This window comes from Phyllobates terribilis, unplaced genomic scaffold (assembly GCF_046119375.1).
Source record: "Phyllobates terribilis strain yellow unplaced genomic scaffold, ASM4611937v1 Scaffold_1__5_contigs__length_1240528914, whole genome shotgun sequence".
NCBI lineage: Eukaryota > Metazoa > Chordata > Amphibia > Anura > Dendrobatidae > Phyllobates > Phyllobates terribilis.
The window spans coordinates 1116980341-1117003314 of record NW_027362761.1 but is presented as its reverse complement, the minus strand read 5'-3'; the positions used below and the strand labels follow the sequence as shown (position 1 = coordinate 1117003314).

Genomic DNA, 22974 nt, shown 5'->3' with positions numbered 1-22974 from the left:
TGGATTCCACCCAGTAAGAAACAAGTCTCTCCCAATCTATCCATTGTGTGGCCGCGGTTGAAAAGAGAAGCAGATGACAGCAACTTCCACCAGCAAGATCAGCTGTTTGCCAGGGAATTGTACCTTTAATACTTAGTTTCCTTTTAATCAATCACATCCACTTTATGACAGATTTTTCATATCCATGTCAATTTTCATAAAGCAAGACTAACGCGTTTAGTATAAATAGACTTTATTGATGCCGACGCCTCCGAACTGAGGCCGGTGTTCGGGACTACAGTTGTATCATCTCACAACTTCTATAAAGGAATGTCAATGGTTACGACAGTCATGCATAACATGGTCTGATCACATTTCAGAAGCGGATTCAAACATTTCTAGTGAAATGCTTATAACATTGTTATATATAGAACTACTTCCAATAAACTGCAAAAAACATTGATCGACGTTTCCAGTACGAGCTACAGTGTCAACACAAAGGGGAGCCATAAATGTTTCAATTATGAGAGAACGTAATATTTACTGTAATGAAAGAACAAAAATTAAAAAGCTTTCAGATCAAGGCCATCATTGAACCATCACATAAGGTACAAATTGATCAGTCCATGTTCTCGAGATAAAAGGAAGAAAAAAAACTCAAACTTGTACACCCCTCAATATTGGGAGTACTCCTTTGTTTGAAGTTTGGCAATGATTCTTTCCAACTGCCTCTTGGCTTCACACTGTGGAAAGTTGCCCATGTCGTAGTACTGGGCAGCAATTTTCACCAACCTGGAACCGCAAAATATATACAATGAAATCTCACCAAAAATTGCATTAAAAATATATATCTATATACAGTACTTCTCTTTACATGTCTCTCTGTCATCTCTCTATATCTCTTGAAGCAGCACTCCAACGTTCTTTTTTTTATTGCAGCGCTGGAGTGTTGCTTCTATTCTAAGTTCCCTGCCCCTACTCTCATACGTATCTGCTATCATCTTCACAGTCTATCAGCGCCGCTCCGGTCAGTCTTCAGCTGGTTGTGTCTTGCCGGATCACTCCAGCATTTGCTGGAGCAATTCAGAGGTTACGTTTCAATGTAAGTCTATGAGAACTTCGTCATGGCTCTCGCAGACTTACACTGAGAGCTTGTGACCATTACTTGCGACTCCCAGTCATTCAGGAGTTAGCGGCGGTAACAAGAAGGTGCCGATAAAGGTGAAGATGACGGCAGGTAAGTACAGTATAAGACTAAAGGCAGGGACCTCAGATTAATAGCACCACTCCAGCGATGAAAAAGTAAAGCACTGGAGTGGCGCTTTGAAGGTAGTCTGTTACCTCAAAAATGTATTTTTAAATGGGTTAAACAGACTTAGCCCCTATATCAACCATACTGGCATTGAACCAGTTATTGGTTCAGTGCCTGAGAAAATATCTTAATCCATATGCAAATGAGGGGGCCATGGTGCACCCTTGGTGTGGCCAAGATTTTGGTGCACCACTATGCATCCTCAGTTGCATATTGTGGTCCCAGAGCGAACACTGTCTGAATGCTGCCGGCATGTGTGTGGCCACGCGAGTTCTCCTCCTAGTCTTTCTTGTGATGTCACTCACTATACTAATACACCCGGAACTGCAGCGAGCGTAGTCAGAAAAAAGAAGGGGTTTCCCTCCCCCCCCCCCCCCCCCCCCTTTTTTTTTTTTTTTTACAATTTACTATATATGGTGTATCCACATAATTATCACATGGGGAAAAAAAATTATACTGGAGTTGTAAAGTCAATGCACCACCTGGTTCCACAAAATTCTATTTTCTGGTAAATTGACATTTGACACATGCTGAGGAACACCTATATGGAGCGGATACTAGTCGATCGGTGGCTCTAGGGCAGGGTTCCCCAACTCCAGTCCTCAGGGCCCACCAACAGGTCATGTTTTCAGGATTTCCTTAGTATTGCACAGGTGATGGAATTATTGTCTGTGCAGGTGATGCAATTATCACCTGTGTAATACTAAGGAAATCCTGAAAACATGACCTGTTGGTGGGCCTTGAGGACTGGAGTTGGGGAACCCTGCTCTAGGGCATGTGCACGCACTATCTTTGTGTCGCTGTGTAAGTTCCTGCAGAGCTGAGGTTTCGGCTGTGATTGCAATCTGATGAGCATTTCTGTCTTATTGGTAATACAGGAATTCTGTTGCCTAGAATAAACCCGAAATTTATTGTGCTCGCTTACACAGAAAGCAAAAAGCTTGAAACTCACCATTCTGGCTTTATGTCTGTGCATGTGCGGATGTAATTCTTTGTTGTAAGAACAAATTCATTATACAGGACCCACTCAGGCTTGTGGTCCAGAACCGTAGAAGGATGTAACTGCACAACTTGGTTGTCTTTCACGGTCAGGTAATGTCCTGTTCTTTCCAAATGTGCCACCTTATGAGAGAAGATAAATCCAAATTCTTAGAATGAAAGGGATTATAATTCTTACAGAGCGACTCAATAAAAAAAAAAGGTTAGAGAGATAGTAACCCGTTTATTTACACTTCACCGCTCAAGAGCGGAGACAAATCTCTCCATGGTCAGCAATCAGAGGACTTGTCCAGCCGCAGAGACAATGAACAGCGGAAATTAACACCATAGTGGCACATAGCACAGCGCCGAGGGCAGAGAAGCAGACCGCAGCAGTCCGCTGATAGTAGCGACACACAAGGCTCTGTTCACACGTCCAGTTACTTCTGTTCTTGGATCAGATTCCCAGCACAGGATCCATTCAATTGGCTGGTAACGGAAGGGTCACAACAGGTCTTCTGTTTCACTCCTTTCCAGTTATCTTACAGACAGATCCGATCACAAAATTGAAACTTTTCTTTTTGCTTTATTAGTAAAGGATTTGGGGTAGCGGGTTTTTTTTTTTTGTTTAATTATCTGTACTAGATCCATTACAAATAGACAAGAACTGGACATGTGAACAGAGCCTAAGATGATATAGGGCAAAGCAGGAAATGTTAATGAAAGAAAAAGAAAGTCAATAAACACAAAGTGTGCACCAATCTCATAAGAGGAGAGGTTTAGATCACACTGATACATGTCAGTTTTCTGGAGGGTCTCAGACTGGAGACATGGTAGCGATAAGAACACCCATACATGTAACATGTAGAAAGAGGACAGGAGTAGAAAAGGATAAGAAGGTAGATAGATGGTTTCCATCACATCCTCTTCCCAGGTCTTGTGACTGCTGAAGTCAATAGGGTGGCTACAAAGAACTAATACGTCACCAATGCCACCAGTCATTGTCTGCAGCGGTCACATGCCTGTGAGAACTGAAAATGACATAAAAAGTCAGTCCCTGTATATCTGGTTGTGTTGATACCAACATGTGACAGCTTTGAAGGAATTCTGTTTACCAGCTTTTTACCACCTAATCCGAGCGCTGCATAATGTAGAGACACAGCCTCTGATTCTAGTGATGTGTCACTTCCTGTAGTTTCATAAAATGACTGATTTATCAGGAGAAAAATCACTAGAAGACTAGTAAATCTGCTGCCAGGTTGTGCTCTACATTCATGAGCTCTGTGACCCTGCCCCCAACACTGATTGGCATCTTTCTGCCTATGCACAGTGTACACAGAAAGCAGCCAATCAGGGGTGTGGGCGGGGTTATACAGAACTTCGCATTCGAGCTCTGTTAGATCTGCAGCAGAGAAAACTGATTTTTATCTAAACTGCATTGAACAGCCCAGTAAGTAACATCACTGGAATCAGGGTCTTTATCCCAACATCATGCTGCTCTCAGATGGGTAGCAAAAACCTGGTAATTTCTATTTAAAGGGGTTCGCCACTTTAATTTTGCAAATGTTTTGGGATCATGATATGAGAACTTCCTACTATATGAGTATTACATGTTCTCCTCCTGAAACGGTTAGTGTTTCATGGACATCCGAATTCTGCCCAAGTACGGACCACGATGTCTGGACCAGCTGTAGAGATCAAGTCAGGAGTCTTGTGTCTGGTCCGGACATCACGGTTTTGTTTCAGACATCTGAATTCGGCATAAGTCCAGCGCTCATGTCCTCAACTCCAATTGAAAAATACTGCAATAAGGAAAGCTATTTTTTAATTGGAGGCGGCTGACTGACAGGTCCGGTCACACGCTTCTCCAACAGCAAGTTGTGAACAGGGGCGCTGTGTAAACAGTGAGAAAGGCCGGGCTAAGGAGTACAGGGGGGAGAACCTGCCATACTGATATTACTAAGAGCCACAAAATTATGTTCCAAACAAATCTGCTAGAATAAGAAGAAACCCCTTTAAAGGGGTATTCCCATCTCCAAAATCTTATCCCAATATGTAGTAGGTGTAATAATAATAATATTAGCAAATACCTCCAATTAAAAATGTAGTATAGTTCTTCTGATTCGCCATGTCTCTTTGCTCATGTGCAGGGATTGCAGGACCTTAGGTATCCATGACAGTTCGTTAGCCATCTCCTAGTGGTCGTTACCACGGATACCTAAGGTTCTGCCATGCCTGCACATGAGGAAAGAGACCAAGTAAATCAGAAGAACAATACCACATTCCTAATTGGAGATATATGCTAATTATATTATCATTACTAAACCTATTACATAACGGGATAGGCTCTTGGAGATGGGAATACAACTTTAAGTCTTTATGGCTTTCAATGACGGACATATGTTTAAAGTTTCAGTTATATGTTCGGAAATTAGCACAATAATCAGACAATCCAGATGCATCAGCATCCTCAGTGCAAGGAAAGCGGTCGGAAAGAGCCCATCACAGAGAATCCCCCACGGCCTGGAGACAAGCAGACATTTCTGTGCATGCAATATTTATCTAGATCTGAGGTGACAGAGCCGACAATGCACCATATGTCGGATAATTTCGTCTAACTCAAGTAGCTTAGAAAAAAAAAAAATTTAAACAAGAACACGAGTCAACAAGCATGTGAGGAGTTAATTCTCTCACATCACAGATCAGTAGGGAGGCCACCATCCATTTATGTGGAGTTAATTGCTTGTACTTTCTCCGGTCCCTCCAGTTCTCACATAGGAATTCCTACAAGACCTGCTTATATGATTTTAGTGACTCTCATAACCGATTATGCAATTTATTTCCCATCTGAACTCCACCTGAAAGGCAGCAATTCAGAGTGCGCTCTTCTTCCAGATGCTGGATCGTACCTGCATAAAATAGCCGGTAACCAAAGCTTTTCTGATATTAATGTAATAATCCCGGCTTGTGAAGTCTGTGCTTCTACGTGGCAAGTTAAATCTGTCCATGATTCGTGACAGCTGCTGCCGTACGTTGTCTGCAGACATCAGGGACCGGTAGTTAATGAAGTTGTCATAACACCACTGAGACGACTCGTGATCTGGGGGAGGAAGATTTGGACACCTTGATCAGAAAATGAAGGGGAAAATAAAGGCTCAAGTAGACGACCAAATGACATATCATTACTGGTCAGAAAACCGCTGTGGGTCAAGGTAACAGAAGGAAAATACAGTGCTCGGGCCATTTTCATATAGAAAATTAACACCGCGTGTAATCCAAGCCAAGGGGTCCTCCGTGCAATATGGAGCACGGCGACTGGAAACAGGGTGCAACCATCATGTGGCCAAGCTCTGTTACTGCACTGACCTAAGAGTTTGGGGTTAGCAATGGAGTTGTAAATTATACAAAATAATACCTGCATTCCTGGATGCCCATGGTGAGCGTTTACAGCCCACACCTCCACCCCACCATGTCTCGGGTAGGCAGAGTTAGGCCGGATGCACAAGTCCGACATTCAGCAGCCTCATGTGTGCCTATGAGAGCCGAGGCCAGCCTGGACATCACGGCGCTCTGTACTCAGACTGAACGTCAGACATGTCCAACCAGCCTCAGGACATCTAATATGAAGTTATACCCTACCCTAACAGGTGTATCTGGGACTCCAATGTATTATTAAAATAAAACGCAAAAAGAAAAGTCTATCAAAAAAAGGCTTTGAAATTCAGTTTGGTTCTTAAAGGCGTCTACTACTTGGACAACTCCTTGTCATACCTCAACGCTTGGCCCTGATAAAATAAATAAGCCTCCCCACCGATGCCGACACCGTTGGCGCACTGTCAGCACTCACGGTCCAGGGGCTCTCGTGCAGTGTTGTGACACGCAAGACCAGCGCCCAAGTCAGATCAGCTGCAGCCCGGATTTCCTCTTCATGTTCAATTCAACAGAAGGTGGGGCCAATGACGGTCACATATCACAACAACTACACGGGAGCCCCGGGCCCACGAGTGCTGACACCACTGGTACGACGCTGGCACGGGAGGAGAGTATAGGCTTTATTTTATCGGGGCCAAACATTTATATCAAGAAGGGGTTGTCCTAGTAGTGGACAATCCCTTCAATAAACTGAAAAATAAAGTGTTTGTAAAAGTAGCCCGAGGGGGAAAACTAAACACAAATTTATCACAAAATCTGATGGATTGCAAAGTGAAATCCACAAGCAAATCTGCATGTAAGACATGGGTATTTTGCAGTGGGTTTGTGTGTGGTATAAAGCCTGCGTGGCTCATAGTGTAGGTGGAAGGCTTGTTCATACGCGGGCAGGAGGTCACCACAGAATGACATCCACAATCCAATCAGCGTCACTGTGTTGTATGCCACGGCAAATAAGTTTCACCTTGATGAAGATCATTAAAGCGAGCCTCATCTCTAAAAAGTGACATTTTGCCAGTCTTTTTTTTTCTTCTGACCTCCTATAACCCGGTCCTCTTGGATCCTTGTGCTGAGCAGTGGATGTTCATCCTTCAGCACATGACAGCAGGGGAGGCTGCTTTACCCTAACCACTGCGCTCCCTATGCCGCCGTGCCAGCCATGTCGGATTGAAGAGGACCGGACTGAATGGACATCAGCAGGGAAAAGGACCACTTATTTTTTTTTTTTAGGAGATTCTTTAGTGCAGAAAAGCACTTACATTTTTTTTTTTTATGGCTCCTCATAGAAGCTTATAAGTAAAAAGACGCAGAGATCAAAACTCTTCAGAAGACGCAGCAGCCGTGAGTTTTATGAAATCACATCCACTTAAAGGGTTAGGCCAGATTCACACATCCATAAGTCTCATACTTCTACAGGAGACTTCAGGTGGGATGTGCAGCCGCTCTGAGCAGCACAGTCCATGCTCTGACACATGGATGTGCAGATTTGACCTTAAATATATCTTTTCTGTGCAAACAGTGAAGCATTTAGGTAAAGTAGAAATATGGCCTTAGACTGTGTTCACATCTGTAATGGTGTCTTCTCCACAGAATCTGTCACATCTATCGAGAAATAGATCGCAGCACTATTTTTCTTTTCTAAGCTTAGGACACCTCATGGGAACGTGCCGGACCCCAATTGAAGTCAGCAGTGTTCATCAGGCAGCAATAATACCCGCGGTAGGACAGATATGTATTTCAGCTATAAATGGAAACCGTGACAGATGTGAACACAGCCTTAAACCTAGTTACACAAAGTGTCTACGTTTATAGACAAAAGCCACTTACTCTGTTTGAAAGCGTGGTAGACGTTCAGCAGCGTCAGATGATCGCCGTCTATGTGGGCAAACCTCATCTTGGATTCATCTGCAGCTTTCTTGACTTCCGTGGGTCGGATAAAACACTGTGGGACTAAACAAGGTTGGTATGGGCCCAACACAAATGCCCATATCGATGAGTCACGCATTCACTGACAGAGGAACAAGGCCTAGCTAGGTCAGTTCACAGAGCATAGGGCAGGGCAGGACGGACCTCCAACTGCATCTTGGGCTGAATACTACCTTTCTGTGGTACATCAACACCTAACCCCATCTGTAAGACAAGAGGGTTTCAAAACTACAAGGCATCTGATTATACTGTCTAGAACTTATTGATGTGTACAGCACCATGATGGCCAGTAAGTGAGCAAATATATATGTGTCAGGGTCATAAGGTGTGAACAGGACCACCTAGAAAGGCAGCCGTCTCATCAGGACCTGAGGGAACAGGATGGAAAGCGCTGGGACAGGGCTGTATGTGCTTTCTCCTGACTACTCCTTTGCACTTCTATAGAGAACCAGTAGATCTCTGCGGAGGTGGCAGCAGTAGGGGAACTTCCTAAACACCTCGGAATCCTTTTGGAATTTTTTTTTTTTAGATCAATTTTCCCATTTCAACATTGACAAAGTCTACAGACCAATGTTATATCTACTGGTATATGTGTACGTCTACAAATCAGTCGGCAACAGGAGGCAAAAAAGGCTGGCGCCTGCTATCCTTAAAGGGGTTTATCCCACGAACAAAGTGAATTTTAAAAGTTGATTTTAATCAATACATCCTGAAATAATAATTTCCACATTTGAATGTGTTTAAAAATAATGTTCCTGTGCTGAGATAATCTTATAAATGTGCCCCTGCTGTGTACTGTGTAATGGCTGTGTCTGATCGTGCAAGAACATGGTCTGATCGTGCAGGAACATGGTCTGATCATACCACAGCTCCTGGGCAGGGGAAGCAAAAGAGTATACAGACATTACAGCAGGGGATCACAGCTAATTCTTTTGGTAAGGTAAAACATTTCCCTGCCTGTTTTTAAACAATGTTTTACTTCAAAGAAAGGTTCATTTGGGATCCCCTGCTGTAATATCTGTACACTCCTTGCTTCCTCCCCTGCCCAGGAGCTGTGGTATGATCAGACCATGTCCCTGCACGGTCAGACACAGCCATTACACAGTACACAGCAGGGGCACATTTATAAGATTATCTCAGCACAGGAACATTATATTTAAACACATCCAATTATGGAAGCTATTATTACAAGATCTGTTGATTAAAATGAACTTTTGTTCATGGAAAACCCCTCTAAAGGGTTTGCACATACCCTATAAAAGGGAACACTGATAATATATGGGGTCCTCTACTGGGGATATCTTCATCTCTTAGCTTGAGAGGAGGCACATTACAAAGAGCGCCTCTCAATGGCGGACCCATCCAGAATTATGCCTTTTATTTGCAATGCAATCTCTAATTCCCCCTGTGGTGGCGCTGTAGGGAAATGTAACACTAACAGGTATCAGCATAGATCAGAGCTGATCGCCGGGGGATGATGGCACAGAAGGAGGCACTTTGTTATCTCTTTAACGGGTTGCAATTGACAGATATGGGGACCTCTGTAAAAAAGCACAGCTATGACTACTGATTGATTGAAAACCAGATCTGATATGCAGATGACCACTACATAAACAAAATACTTAGAAATTGATAGTTTGTAAGTGATTTGATGGAAGAATATGCTGCATCTCTTTACATGCCGCTTACTGAGTGACAATTATATAGTTTATCCCGGGTGTCACATAATTATTAACCTGTCACAGAGTACAAAGTTTAGGTTATCAGAAGTTGTCAGCTGTGGATGTGAATAGTTACGATCACTCCCTCTAAGCTACTGCCACCTCCACAGAAGAAGCCGAGAACAAAAAAATAGCCTCTCTGCCCTGCCCGTCTGCTCTGAGTCTGATTCATCTGAAAGCTCTATAAAAAGAAAAATATGATCATAAATGAGCATATACATCTAATGAATAAAGTACGGATGCACTGACGGATAGCAAGATTAATTCTTACTTCAGTTTTTCACTTTTTTTTTCCCCCCAGATAGTTTTCCAAAGTTAGTTACTACTCATAAAAGCATAATCTAATCATAAAAACGGTCCCAAAATGTTGTCAGATGTCCATACCAACCTCATACTCATGCTTGCTGCCGGGACATGCAAGCTCCCTCACACTGACAGACTGGGGGGAAATTGTCATGTGGGAGGCCCTGATAGGGCTAAAATGTAAAGTCTGACCGCAGCTCTATTAGGGGAAGCAAAATGTACCCAAGAAGAGCTCTAGTACCGCTGAGAACGTAGACATGACAGGGGCTGGGCATACACAGAAGACAGCTTTGGGCTAAAAGATTTTTTCAGCCGAATGCCACCTCTTTCAACTTCCCCATAAACAAAGATTGGGCATAATTTAGTGCTAAAGGGGTATACCTATCTGACGTATTTAGGACTCTCAAAAAGGGAGAAACTAGACCCTTGCGTGTACAGTACCCTCTTCATTTCAGGTGGCACGAGAAGTGTCCCCAGTCTCAACAAATTAAGGGGTTTGGAGGTAGGACTCACGCCTACTACACATTTATGGCATGGCAATATAGAGAGGTAGAGAGCCCTCTGGCTGCACTCATCTGGGGGAGGAAGTCCAAATGCTTATGGTCCGATGGCTGACATCTAGGAGATTATGGCCTGCGTACCAGGGGCAAGAACAAGTATGCTGCATGCAAAGGCAAGATTAACTAGGGTGCCATCCATAGCCATATCTACAGCAAACATGGACCACAAGACATGCCAATCTCTATCCAAAGATATGAAGACTTGGGAATGTGTAGGTATTAGTCTCCGCTCCACACAACCCCCCCCGTAATGAGGGCTGACTTTCACACAGTAAGCCATTCTGAAGGGGGCACCTCCTCTGCATGTGCCCTGCTATTACCTGACAACATAGCCGTTATGGACAGGATCTCATTAGAGCAATTGTAGTCACAACTAGCAATGACCATCTTGGCAAGCTGGGGGTCCAGGGGAAACTCTGCCATCATCGATCCCAGTTCGGTCAGATCACCATCATCATTTAAGGCAGCCAGGTAATTTAGCAGCTCCAGAGCACGCATCAGTGTTTCAGGTGCTATGAATGGAGGGAAGAGAGGAGAGAAAAAATAATAGCAATATTAATGGTATAAAAAACATGCAACGAAAGTCAAATCGATCTAAACCAGTTCTCCCAATGCTTCGTTAGAAAAAATGCCACGGATGTCGCTGTGATGGAGAACCCCTTTAACCATTTGTTACAGCACCCCTATTTTTATTTTGGATGAGCATGTTGGCCGTGCAATCACCAGGACGTACAGTGCGATGCAGTGGGTGACTGCGGCTTGTGATCCAGGTGGGGGCCGGAGAGCAGATCTGTGCATTACTGCAATAGTTTGCCGTTGGGCGAGATCTGTAAATGAACAAATGTTTGCCGCTCTGCTCGGAGCAGTCGACGGTACGTCGGCATTACACTTCTCAGCTGAAACGTCAATAATCGTGTTCATTTTACATGGCTAACGGCAAACAACTCAATTAAGCAGGACTTAAAGGAACATTTAGAATCCCGTGCTCCTCTACTACATGATGAAATTAATAACGGATGCTTTTCACAGCACACAAGACGTGAGAATAAAGAGAGATTAGGAGCGATTTTCAACACTAAAGCTCTGCAGAGAACAAGCACAAGAGCTTTTCTAGACAAAACTAAAATCCAACAAGACAGTATTTGCCCATGTACACACTCAGCATTATACCTGGAGGATCCATGAAGTCAAAATGTACCAAGTCATCAATGCCAAGCTTCTTCAGCTGCAACACAACCGAACCCAGGTTGGATCTCAAGATCTCCGGGTATGTGTTGTCCTAATGAAAAGGATGAGAAAGTCATTACAATTACATCCATCTACCAATCAGTCATCTCCTGTATAGGACTCTGCTGGTCCCAATTATTGTGCTGATGCAGGCAACTAATATACTGGCTGGACTAATATAAAGGGGTAGTCAAGGAAAAATATTGATTATGGTTAGGTTAGGCCATCAATATCAGATCGATGGGGGGACAACACCCTGCACCCCCAACTATAAGCTGCCATCTGGTCTGGCAACAGTCAGAAGTTCATGGTCGACAGAGTCGGGACCCCTCTGCTCCATACATTCACAGCGTACAGAGCTGGGACCCCTCTGCTGCATACATTCACACCGTACAGAGCCAGGACTCCTCCGCTCCATACATTCACACCGTACAGAGTCGGGACCCCTCCGCTCCATACATTCACAGTGTACAGAGCCAGGACCCCTCCGAGGACCTAGACAATCAGTATACGCAACATATGGTATTGTACCTATAAAGACATGATATACCTACATAGAATGGTACAGACCAAGACCAGATTATGACATGATTAAAAGGAACCTGACAGCAGATACATGCTCCTAATCCACGAGCAGCATGGTTCTATGACTAACTCGGAAATGATGCAGCATTTAAAAGGAAAGCATACTTTAAAAGCCACCGGGGACCTTAGTCAGACAGGTGGATTTCCCAGCGGCTTCTCCCCATGTGCGTTTATAGGGAGACCTGACCATTGGCAATGGGTAGAGAGGAGGGCCGTGTGACTTGGTCCGTGGCGGATTTAAAGTATGTTTTCCTCTGCATTGCTGCAGTGTTTCAGAGTCGATCATACCTAGCTGAGATCATACAGCCAGTGCCTGATACATGCTGGTTGTGCATCAGCAGCATGTACCCGCTGTCAGGTTCTCTTTAAAAACACAGCAATGTAAAAGTGAGACGTATACTTGGATCCACTCGGCTTTTACATTTGATTGTGAGGTTGAGTCCCTCCACACTGATCGCCTCCCCCATCCCGCCATTTGTGCGCACTTCAACCATTGTGCAGACAGACATTGCTCCTGTGTACATAACACTGCTGGTCCCACTTATTGCTGCCATTCTCTGAATCCATACTTACTTCTCTTTTACATTGCTATTATTTTTAAATCATGTCATAATAAAGTATACATTTTAGGGTCTTGCTGTGTACCCAATTATATACAAGCATCATGAATTCAATAGGAGGCAAGATGCAGCTACAAGGTGTACAAAGATGTGGCGGCCTCAGAGGCCTACACTTAAAGGTGTATTGCCCTCTCAGATATAGGATATGCCATAGACGTCAAATATGTAGGTCTCAAACTAAACTTCACAATTCTGGAGAGAAGTTGTGTCTCACGCTGATGTGAAAAGAGATGTGCGAACATGCATGGCGCCCTCTTAACTTCTACAGGCAGCTGTTACTCTAGTTATGGGACTGTCATAAAAGTGAGCAGAGAGCCACACATGAGCTGCCATCTCTCCATTTACAGCGGGTTAGGTCCGATTCTTGAACTATCCTGAGCTGGGAATACAATTTTAAGTGTAATGTTCACACACAGTGGATGTAAAAATCCAAAAGTGTCTAGTGGATTTTGTCCATTGTATAGCAAGAAGAAAGAGGGAAAACAAAATGAAAGAAAAAACACAAAAAACACCTACCTGCATTTCTGTTTTGTAGGCCTTCTCTGTGTAAAGTCTAAAGCATTTCCCGGGCCTGGTCCGCCCAGCACGCCCCGCTCTCTGCTGTGCAGAAGCCTTGCTGATAGCAGTCACCAGGAGCGACTCTACTCGAATGCGGGGGTTATACACCTATTCAGCATAGATACATAGAGGCTCGTTAATACCACCACACTGAGCTACAGCCAGATATTAATAAATGTCTAATCAAAACAATTATTGTACCTTTTGCTTAGCAAATCCTGGATCGATCACAAATACAACTCCATCGATGGTCAATGAGGTCTCAGCGATGTTAGTGGACACCACGACCTAAAAAGTGACAAGAGGAAACATAACTGTATGAATGCTCACTCTGGTGTATGCGTTATTATATTCTAATCTGTATATTTATATTCAGAGTGACCAACCAGAACGTACTAACCGTATATATAATGTCGCCTTAAACACACATTCACTTGCTCTCACTAATGCTCATAGTATGCATATGGGCAGGGAGTGTGCGGCATTATCAAATACGTTTTAAGACTGCATGACGTTTAAGGCTAATTGTAGTGGTTTCGCCGTGCTGTTTTCACCCCCATGACATGCCCAGGTGAAACCACAACATTTGTTGTGTAGTTGAGTTTAATATTATTTTAAAAACAATTTGCAAATGACTTGTGACAAATTTGCTTTGTGTTAGTATATACTTAGCATTGATTTCAGTTTCACCTGTAAAAATGCATTTCAAAGCCACAGCAGTTTGCAGTGAAAAGCATAGGATTTACTGCATATATTCACAACTATAGCAAACTGAAAAACAGGCAAACAGCTTGTACAATGGTGGTACAACCCTTAGCTTTCCATCATGTTATAGGACCTTACATGCCCTGCAGACAGGAGGAGGTGGGGGGGGGGGGGGGGGGGGGGGTCAGGTTCTGAGAACTCCACCAATTGCTTAAAACACTTGTCACATGCGCGCTCCCCTCAAGAGGCAGCAGCGCGCTCCCCTCAAGAGGCAGCAGCGCGCTCCCCTCAAGAGGCAGCAGCGCGCTCCCCTCAAGAGGCAGCAGCGCGCTCCCCCACCGTCAGCGCACAGAGTCGTCAAAGACCTACAAGACATTTCATGCCCTGTCACACGATAGAAAACAGAAAAAATATACAAGTACCTGCTCAGGAAAATGGAAATTCATTAACTTATTCACACATCAATGCAATATGTTGTGTCCTCAAAAATGCGTTGTATCTGCTGCAATAACAAGCGCAGTTTGCCGATTGATATCAGATTATCACATTAGAAAGGAGCTTTTACAGTCCAGCACGGTTTCTCTCAATGTCAAAGACACTGAAGTGCATTAGTGAAGCCAGTGCCATGGCACAAATAAAAAATCCCAACATACTGCAATGAAAAGGTAGCATCCACTTATGATATCATAATGACTCATCAGTAAACACGGCCGGGTCTTCCATTTCAAATAATGATTTTGTTGATTTATTTAGTGGTGGCAGGATACAATGCCTGTACCTATAATCTTCAGGAGCGCACCGCTCCCTAGCCTCCTGCCTCCATACTTGCCAGGAGCGGTGCGCTCCTTGGTCACTCAGAATGGCTAAATGAAAGAGATAGAGAGGGGAGGGGGGTGCGAAAGAGAAAGAAAAGTCTAAGGCAGCTAGCTATCGGGATTGAGACGATACAGCCAAGCACTTTCCAATGTTCTATGATGCGTGCAAGCTTAAAACCAAGATGTGCCTTACCTTTCTTCCTATTGCACCCGTAGGTTTCTTGGGCGGAGGGGGCTCAAATATTCTCTGCTGTTGCTGGGGTGGAAGGGTAGAGTATAGAGGGATAATTTTGATATCCCCAACTTCAGGGCCCAAGTCATCAATTTCTCGTTTTATCCTTTTACACGCTTCATCAATTTCCTAAAGATAAAGAATATTGTAGACAAGGAAGAAGGAATTCAGAAACTACACGTGGCGTGTCGACGCTCTGAACATTCATTCTAGCACAGGCAACCATCTTTGTTGGGGTCTGTAATTAAACTTCTTCAATCTCCCAACTGAGATATTAACTTGCCGGTCATCTTTACAATGTGCACAACCTCTGGGAAGTGAATGAGAATCAGTCGTGGCAGCCAGATTTAACATCTTCCACCACAGACCATTTTAGTTTTTGTACTTCTGTTTTTTTCTCCCCTTCTTCACACTTTGATTCTTCCGTCGACATAGCTGTATGAGGGCTTGTATTTTGAGAGATGAATTGCAACATTTATTTTACTATATAACGTGTTGGGGGGGGGGGCATTTTTAAAATTCAATCGAAATGTTGGGGGAAAAAAAATTATACAAAGCAGCATTGCTTTTTTTTTAGTCCCCTAAGAGAGCTGAACCTGCGATCGTTAGCTCTATGTTCTATAATGTTATGTTGCAATATATAAATAAATCAAAAGTTATTGCCCACAGCAACACATAAAAGATACATCACCAAATGAACCAAACCAATGAACAATGTGCAAGACACAAAGACATATTGGTTCATAAGGATAAGAAGTATATAAATAAACCAGCCTATGTTAAAATAGAAAGGAGGGAAAAATCTTGAGTAAATACAGTATCATACAAAACAGTCAATTAGTGGATGAAACAAAAACAATGTGCTGCTGAATGGTTAAAGATGATAAAAAAAAAAAAAACGCAGACAAAGTCATTGGCAAAACACATTAGGTGTGTTTGGTGGGTGAACCCTCATATACCATTTTGTTACAGGCAGATGCTACACTCTGTATCCCTGGGATCAGCCCTTGAGCCCACTCCAAACATGGGCACTCTATTTAGGTTGTACTATTACGTCCTGCGTCGGGAAGAGGCAACTTCCGACCTGTTCACTAGCACCATGTATAGCTGGATAACCTTTAGATAATATGCACCCTTAGTTTACCTTAATTTCTGCACATCCATTTCGATTCTATTTTGTCTCATATTACAATTAAAACAGAAATATTCAGAGAAATGGTCTTGCCCCCCGCCCCCTCTGCACACTCTGCAGCAGGAGCCTCTTGCCTCTGCTTTGTTTGATCATTAAAGGGGTTGACTGGACTTGGGGTACAAGTCTGCAGTGTAACTATGTGACTGCAGACTTGTGAATCCTCACTGTGTGCTGTGAGGATTCTCTTCCAATGTTGGGAGCGGGCGGGCATGTGACCGTACGTATGTGATTTGCATACATGTAGTCACGTGCAGACTAGACCTGCACATAGTGATGAGCGAATATGTTTTGTTAACCCATTCGCCGATATGTTTGAATCACTCCCGTGTGCATGATTTGCAACTGTTGACAGCTTTATTACATGTGAGGAATGTGTACAAAATAGACATTCCTCACATGTATTAAAGATATCAAACAGTTACAAATCATGCACACCGGAGCGATTCAACCTCATCACCGAGCAGCTATAAATACTCGGTGAAAGGGTTAACAAAAAACATACTCGCTCATCACTACCTGCACGGCCTCGCTGAATACAAAGATTGAGTGAGGCTGGTCACATCTAGTTGTAATGTGGCTGGAAGTGTACAAATCACAATTGCCCACTCACAGCGCACAGTGTCCATGCTGGGAAGACTCAAACCTGCAGTATAATAATAATAATAATACAGTAGTGTGATGAACATGCAGAAGATGCTTCAGACTGACCGTACTATAGACAGTCATCCCTAGTTTAACTTTTCTCATTTATTTTTCATTTCATTTAGTCTTCTTTTTAAAGGTGCTGTCTCATGAAGATATACACATGGGTTAAGTCCTATTTGGGCAGATGGATGTTAAAGTGGGGGGTCCAAAGATCAGGACACCCACCATTGGTGCCCATCTGAAAAAGAAGCATAATGCAATATTATATTTCCCATGCATCAGTTCATAGCAAGCCTCATCTGGCAGAAAATGAACTGTTTGATCATCTGATCATCCCAAAAGGGGTTGATAAATGTTGCTTCTTTAAAAATCTTTTTTAAATGGTTGTCTTAAAGGACATGGAGACACTATGGAGCAAAATGTTGGGGTTTATTATAAATACTAGATGCAGGCCCGCTGCTATCGCATCCGGAGGGCTGAAATGTCACGATGGGGGCAGGCTTTGCAGCGTTGAGAATCTCTGAATTTGCGCAGGCGCAGTAAATCAGACCGCCGCCATCTTTGTGCAGGCAGATAGCGGCGACACATTAAAACTGCGCATGCGCTCCTCCTGTACAAATATAGCGGCGGTCAGTGAATCATTCGGCTGATCCCGGCGGCGGCGTGTTCGTGGCGGTGTTCCACTGGTGGTACCGCGCAAGAGGCTGGTACCACCAGCGGTTTCTATATTGAGACACCCATCAATTGGGTGTCCCAATATGGCGATCGATGAACTTCCGCCACTTGGAATTATGGGATACGGATGGAACAGGATGTGAAGACATTACAAGGGAACTATAAATATTGAATTGTCTGCATCCAATAGCCTCTGTGTTGCATGGTGCTGCAGAGAGTGAACATGGAATCCAACATGGAGCTTGCTCTCACCAGAGTTTCTCTCTGTTCTTCACTTTTTCTGAGCTCCACTCAGCTGATTCATGACCACATGAAAGTTGAACTGAACTTTGTGGTCATACATCTGCTTGACAGAGGCTCAGAAGACAGATAAAAAATGCAAACTCTCCCATCAGAACGAGCTCAATGATATATTCTCAGGCGGCCAATTGGGCAGTCAGCAATTGGCAGTGCAACACAATGAACACTGGTACATTATTTTACTCACTTATATAGTGTCATTAATTTCACAGCACTTTACAGACATTATCATCACTGTCCCCATTGGGGCTCACAATCTACATTCCCTATCAGGATGTCTTTGGAGTGTGGAAGGAAAACAGAGAACCGAGAGGAAACCCACGCAAACACGGGGAGAACATACAAACTCCTTGCAGATGTCGTCCTTGGTAGGATTTGAACCCAGGACCCCAGCGCTGCAAGGCTGAAGCAGTGCTAACCACTGAGCCACCATGCTGCCCTGCATTAAGTGATAAACAAGGTCACCGCTAATCACAAGATTTTGTTTTTAGAGGAGAGTGGAGTTTGCTTGTCAAAACCTGTCATAAAACAGTCAAGTTTTCTACAGCATCACAGAACACTTTCCAGATGGTCCCCGTTCACACTTTTGCCAATGATTACCTTACTGATGGCTGCTTGATGAACCTTTAACCTCTTTGCGACATATGACGTACATTTATGTCACATGTCGGGTCACTGACTTTGGCGCATCTTTTCCAGCAGATGATGGCTGATTTAAACAGCCATCATGTGCCTCTAACAGTCATGTGAGGAGCGGAGCTGCGCCCACAGCTGTTAATCTCTGACAGCAGCATTTAACACGTGTCGGCAGAGCGGAGTCATTCCACACGCCCATAGGCGCACCTGTGACGTGATCACAGGGCGTTGAGTTGCCATGACAACCGAGGGTCTGTTGAAGACCTCCGAGCTCGTCATGGCACTACGCCTGTGAAAGCCACCGTTTAGCTGGCGTTCATAGATGGTGATTTTCACTATACATAGCAGTTCTGATGCCCTGCTATGTATAGCACAAGCAATTGTATGACCGCAGGTTCAAGTCCCCTAAGGGGTCTATTAAATAAGGGAAAAAAATGCCTTTATAAAATATGAAAAATAATAAAGAAATACAAAAAAGTTCAAAATCACTCTTTTGCCCCATTAAAAATGAAATTATAAAAAAAACACACATTTGGTATCCCTGCATTTGTAAAAATCATATCTATCAAGATATAAAATTAATCTCATCGGTAAACAACTTAAGTAAAAAAAATTTAATAAAAATATCAAAATCCCAGTATTACATTTTTTCGGCCACCTCAACATTGCAATAATATGAGATCAAAGCAGCTTATTTACCCCAAAATAGTATCAGTAAAAACATCCACTCAGGGTGCAAAAGTATATGCCCTCACAGCACCATATCCCAAAAATGTGAAACATTACAGGTCTTGGAAAAAATGGCGACATTTTTTTTTATTTATTTTTTTTTACAAATTTAAAAAAAAAATAAATAAAAAATAACCACTTAAAAGAGGAAAAAAAACTATACATGTTTGGTATCTGTGTAATTATGCTGACCTGCAGAATCATATTGCCAGGTCAGTTTTACTGTATAGTGAACATGGTAAATAAAAAATCCCCAAAACAATTGTGGAATTGCACTATTTTTTACAATTTCACCGCATTTGGAATTTTTTATGTAGCTTTCCAGTGCATCACGATAAAATGAATGGTGTCTTTCAAAACTATAACTTGACCAGCAAAAAATAAGCGCTCTAAGGCTGAGTTCACACGATGCGTATTTAATGCGTTTACGCTGCGTTTTTGCAGTTGCGGAAACGCATGGTAGAAGGGCAGCAATGTTCCCCAATTGAAATCCGCATATGCTGTGCCCATGATGCGGATTTTTCTGCAGCGTAAACGCTGCGCTCAAAAATCCGCAGCATGTCAATTAATTTTGCGTAAACACTGCGTTTTCGCCGCCATTGACTTGCATTAGAACGCGCCAATTCCGCAAGACTGCATCTGTACTTGCGTTATTGGCGCGTTCTAATGTGCGGATGGTACCCGGGTGTAGAGGAGAGGAGAGTCTCCTCCACACCCAGGTACCATTAAAAAAGCTGTAAAAAAAGAATAAAATAAAAATATATATATTATATATATATATATATATATATATATATATATATATATATATATATATATATATATATATATATATATATATATATATATATATATATATATATATATATATATATATATATATATATATATATATATATATATATATATATATATATACTTACCATCTGTCAGCCCGCGCACCGCTCCTGCTTGGTTCCCGGCACTTGCAGTGAGTTGAAGGACCTGCGCTGACGTCAGAGTCATGTGACGGTCACGTTACGCTGACGTCGGCAGCTCTTTCAATTCAAAGTTGCCGGGAGAACGGAGTGTAAAGCAGGACAGCGCGGGCTTTCGGAGGTAAGTATATACACTCTCTCGGGTCACACTATATAAATCCATGCCGTTTGCATGGATTTATATAGTGTGACCTAGTTGTCAAGCACTTTCCAAGTGATGCTATCGCCTGGAAAGCGCTTGTTAATCTGCTTGCGGAAACACATGCGTTAACGAATGTGGATACGCATGTGAATCCGCATGTATTCTGCAGGAAAAACGCAGAAATTTTCTGTTTCATTTCTGCATCGTGTGCACATACCCTAACGGTTATGTGAACAGAAACAAAGTTATGGCTCCTGGTAAAAGGGGAGGGAAAATAAATAAAAATAATGGAAAACAGCCCGGTCATGAAAGGGTTAAACGTGATATTGCCTCTTATTATGGAATTTTAACTACGAGGCTCTTATGATCACAAACAAAAAAAGGCAGATGTTTTATTTTTCCAGTTGCACAATGGAGTGTCTGAGATCGTCACTGCAAGATAAGCATTTAAAAGGCGTTCTCCAGAAATAGAAATCTCAAATAAATTCCTCAACATCTTTAATTAGAAAATAGCACTTTTTTTCTCTCAAGATGCAATCACTAAAGCCACCACTATCATACACAACAGGACAGGAGCATCTGACGTAACAAGATTGGCTGCTGTGACCTGCCGATAGCTTGATGAGGTACCGTATTTTTCGGACTATAAGACGCACTTTTTTCCTCCAAAATTTTGGAGGAAAATGGGGGATGTGTCTTATAGTCCGCACGTTGGGGGAGGGGGTGTGTAAAAAAAAAAAAAAAATTATATATTTTTATATTATATTTTTTTTTTTTATGTGCAGCCTGATGGGGATTAGGGGGACCATGCATACTAGGGTAACGCTGAGGGGTGCCATGAATACCAGGACGGGGATTAGGGGTGCCATGCATACCAGGACAGGGATGAGGGGTGCCATGCATACCAGGACAGGGATGAGGGGTGCCATGCATACCAGGACAGGGATGAGGGGTGCCATGCATACCAGGACAGGGATGAGGGGTGCCATGCATACCAGGACAGGGATGAGGGGTGCCATGCATACCAGGACAGGGATGAGGGGTGCCATGCATACCAGGACAGGGATGAGGGGGACCATGCATACCAGGATGGGGACGGGGCCAACGTATAAAAGGAATGTGGGGGGGGGGCATATATACCAGGATAGGGGATATTGTCAGAATTGGGGGATATTACCCCTATACCAGTGTCAGCAGAAGACCCCCTCCCCCTTAAAAATGCATCATGAACACATTTTTTGCTTACATTTTTTTTTTTCCTCCTCTAAAACCTAGGTGTGTCTTATGGTCCGGTGCGTCTAATAGTCCGAAAAATACGGTATATGTTCTGCAGGTCACAGCAGCAGCGCTCCCTAATGTACATGCTCCTGTCCTATTAACATTCCTGGACAGGTTTCTGTCACTGTAACAAGACGGCGGCCATATAATGCATCAGGTCATTTGCTAATTAAAGAAATTAATAATGAAAATTTATTCCTTCTTTCCCCTTTATCTAGCTCCGCAACCGAGAGCGATATACCATTACCTCTCACAGCGAGAGAATCCCTTTATTTAGCTCCACTACGTAACCGAGCGAGAGCGATATATCGTTATCTCTTATAGAGAAAGAATCCCTTTACTGTGTAACATTCTCTTCATTGTTACAACAGGATGGAAAAGGCGAACGTTACATAGTCATGTAGAAATGTAAGCTGAAGACACAAACCTCCTGGCCCGTAAGGAAAAGCAGAAGATCTCCTTCCTCCTCTTCACACATGTGAATCTGAATAACTGTGCGGATGGCGGCCTCTAGATAGTCCCTCTCTGGCTCTGGAGTGTAAAAGATTTCTACAGGATGGGTACGGCCAGGAATAGTGAGGAGAGGGCAGCTATCAAAATAGATCTGGAACTTGCCAGCGTCAAGAGTGGCACTCATGACTATAACCTGCCAGAAGAAAAAAAACAAAAAACACTGAGATGTGGACCTTTTAGAAGTGAGACACGAAGCATCACATGAAGACGCTGTGGTTCGCATATTCCAGTTCTGCTCATTGCTACACGTGATCAAACCACGGCTGAAAGGCAAACAGTGTGGCCACCTCCACCGTGACCTGCACCGTCAGCCCCTCTGCTGAGTCTCTCTCAGGCGGACCTAGCCTATACATGTGTTTGCATTATATTTACTCACTGCGATAACAGGAAATTTCTAGAGATTTAAAGGGGTTGTCCAGACTTTATACATGGTATGTGACTGCAGACTTCTCAATCATGACAGTATATATGGTGCTGTCAGTATTCCCCAGTATAGCCGGTGTGAGAGGTCACATGCAGACAACTATATGGGTTCAGCTTCTCTCAATAGAAGTGCATTGAGAGAAGCCTATAAGTCCAGATGGAGCGAAACCGTAGGTATGCAAATTGTACAAATGCAGTCACTGCTTGCTCCAGTAATACCAGGGAATCCTGACAGTTCACGTTGCACACACAATCATGGTTAAGAAATCAGAGTGACTGCAGACATTTGCATCAACAAGCATTGAACAACCCCTTTAGGGTAAGTGCACACACGTTATGTTTTTTCTGTACCAAAATCTGCTGATAGCTGCGTCAAAAATGCAGGTTTAGCTGCGTTTTTTGGTGCGTTTTTGCTGCGTATTTGTAGCATTTTTTCATCCCCCCATTACTTCCAATGGGTGAAAAAACGCTGAAAGAAGTGACATGTCACTTCTTTCAGCGTTTTTCTAATCAC

The 22974-nt window shown here is 43.1% G+C and overlaps 1 protein-coding gene across 1 annotated transcript in view; it reads right to left on the bottom strand.

Annotated features, from left to right (window-relative positions):
- Positions 1-215: 215 nt before the first annotated feature.
- Positions 216-22974, bottom strand: part of DHX15 (DEAH-box helicase 15) — a 39556-nt gene continuing 16797 nt past the window's right edge. Inside the window, exons 5-14 of the mRNA XM_073646770.1 lie at positions 21952-22170; positions 14912-15079; positions 13400-13486; positions 13157-13306; positions 11379-11487; positions 10529-10720; positions 7526-7648; positions 5179-5369; positions 2244-2413; positions 216-771 (exon numbers count right to left, since the gene is read on the bottom strand). Coding sequence (XP_073502871.1) covers positions 654-771; positions 2244-2413; positions 5179-5369; positions 7526-7648; positions 10529-10720; positions 11379-11487; positions 13157-13306; positions 13400-13486; positions 14912-15079; positions 21952-22170 — 1527 coding nt within the window. The 3' untranslated portion in view covers positions 216-653. The remainder of the gene's footprint in view (positions 772-2243; positions 2414-5178; positions 5370-7525; positions 7649-10528; positions 10721-11378; positions 11488-13156; positions 13307-13399; positions 13487-14911; positions 15080-21951; positions 22171-22974) is intronic.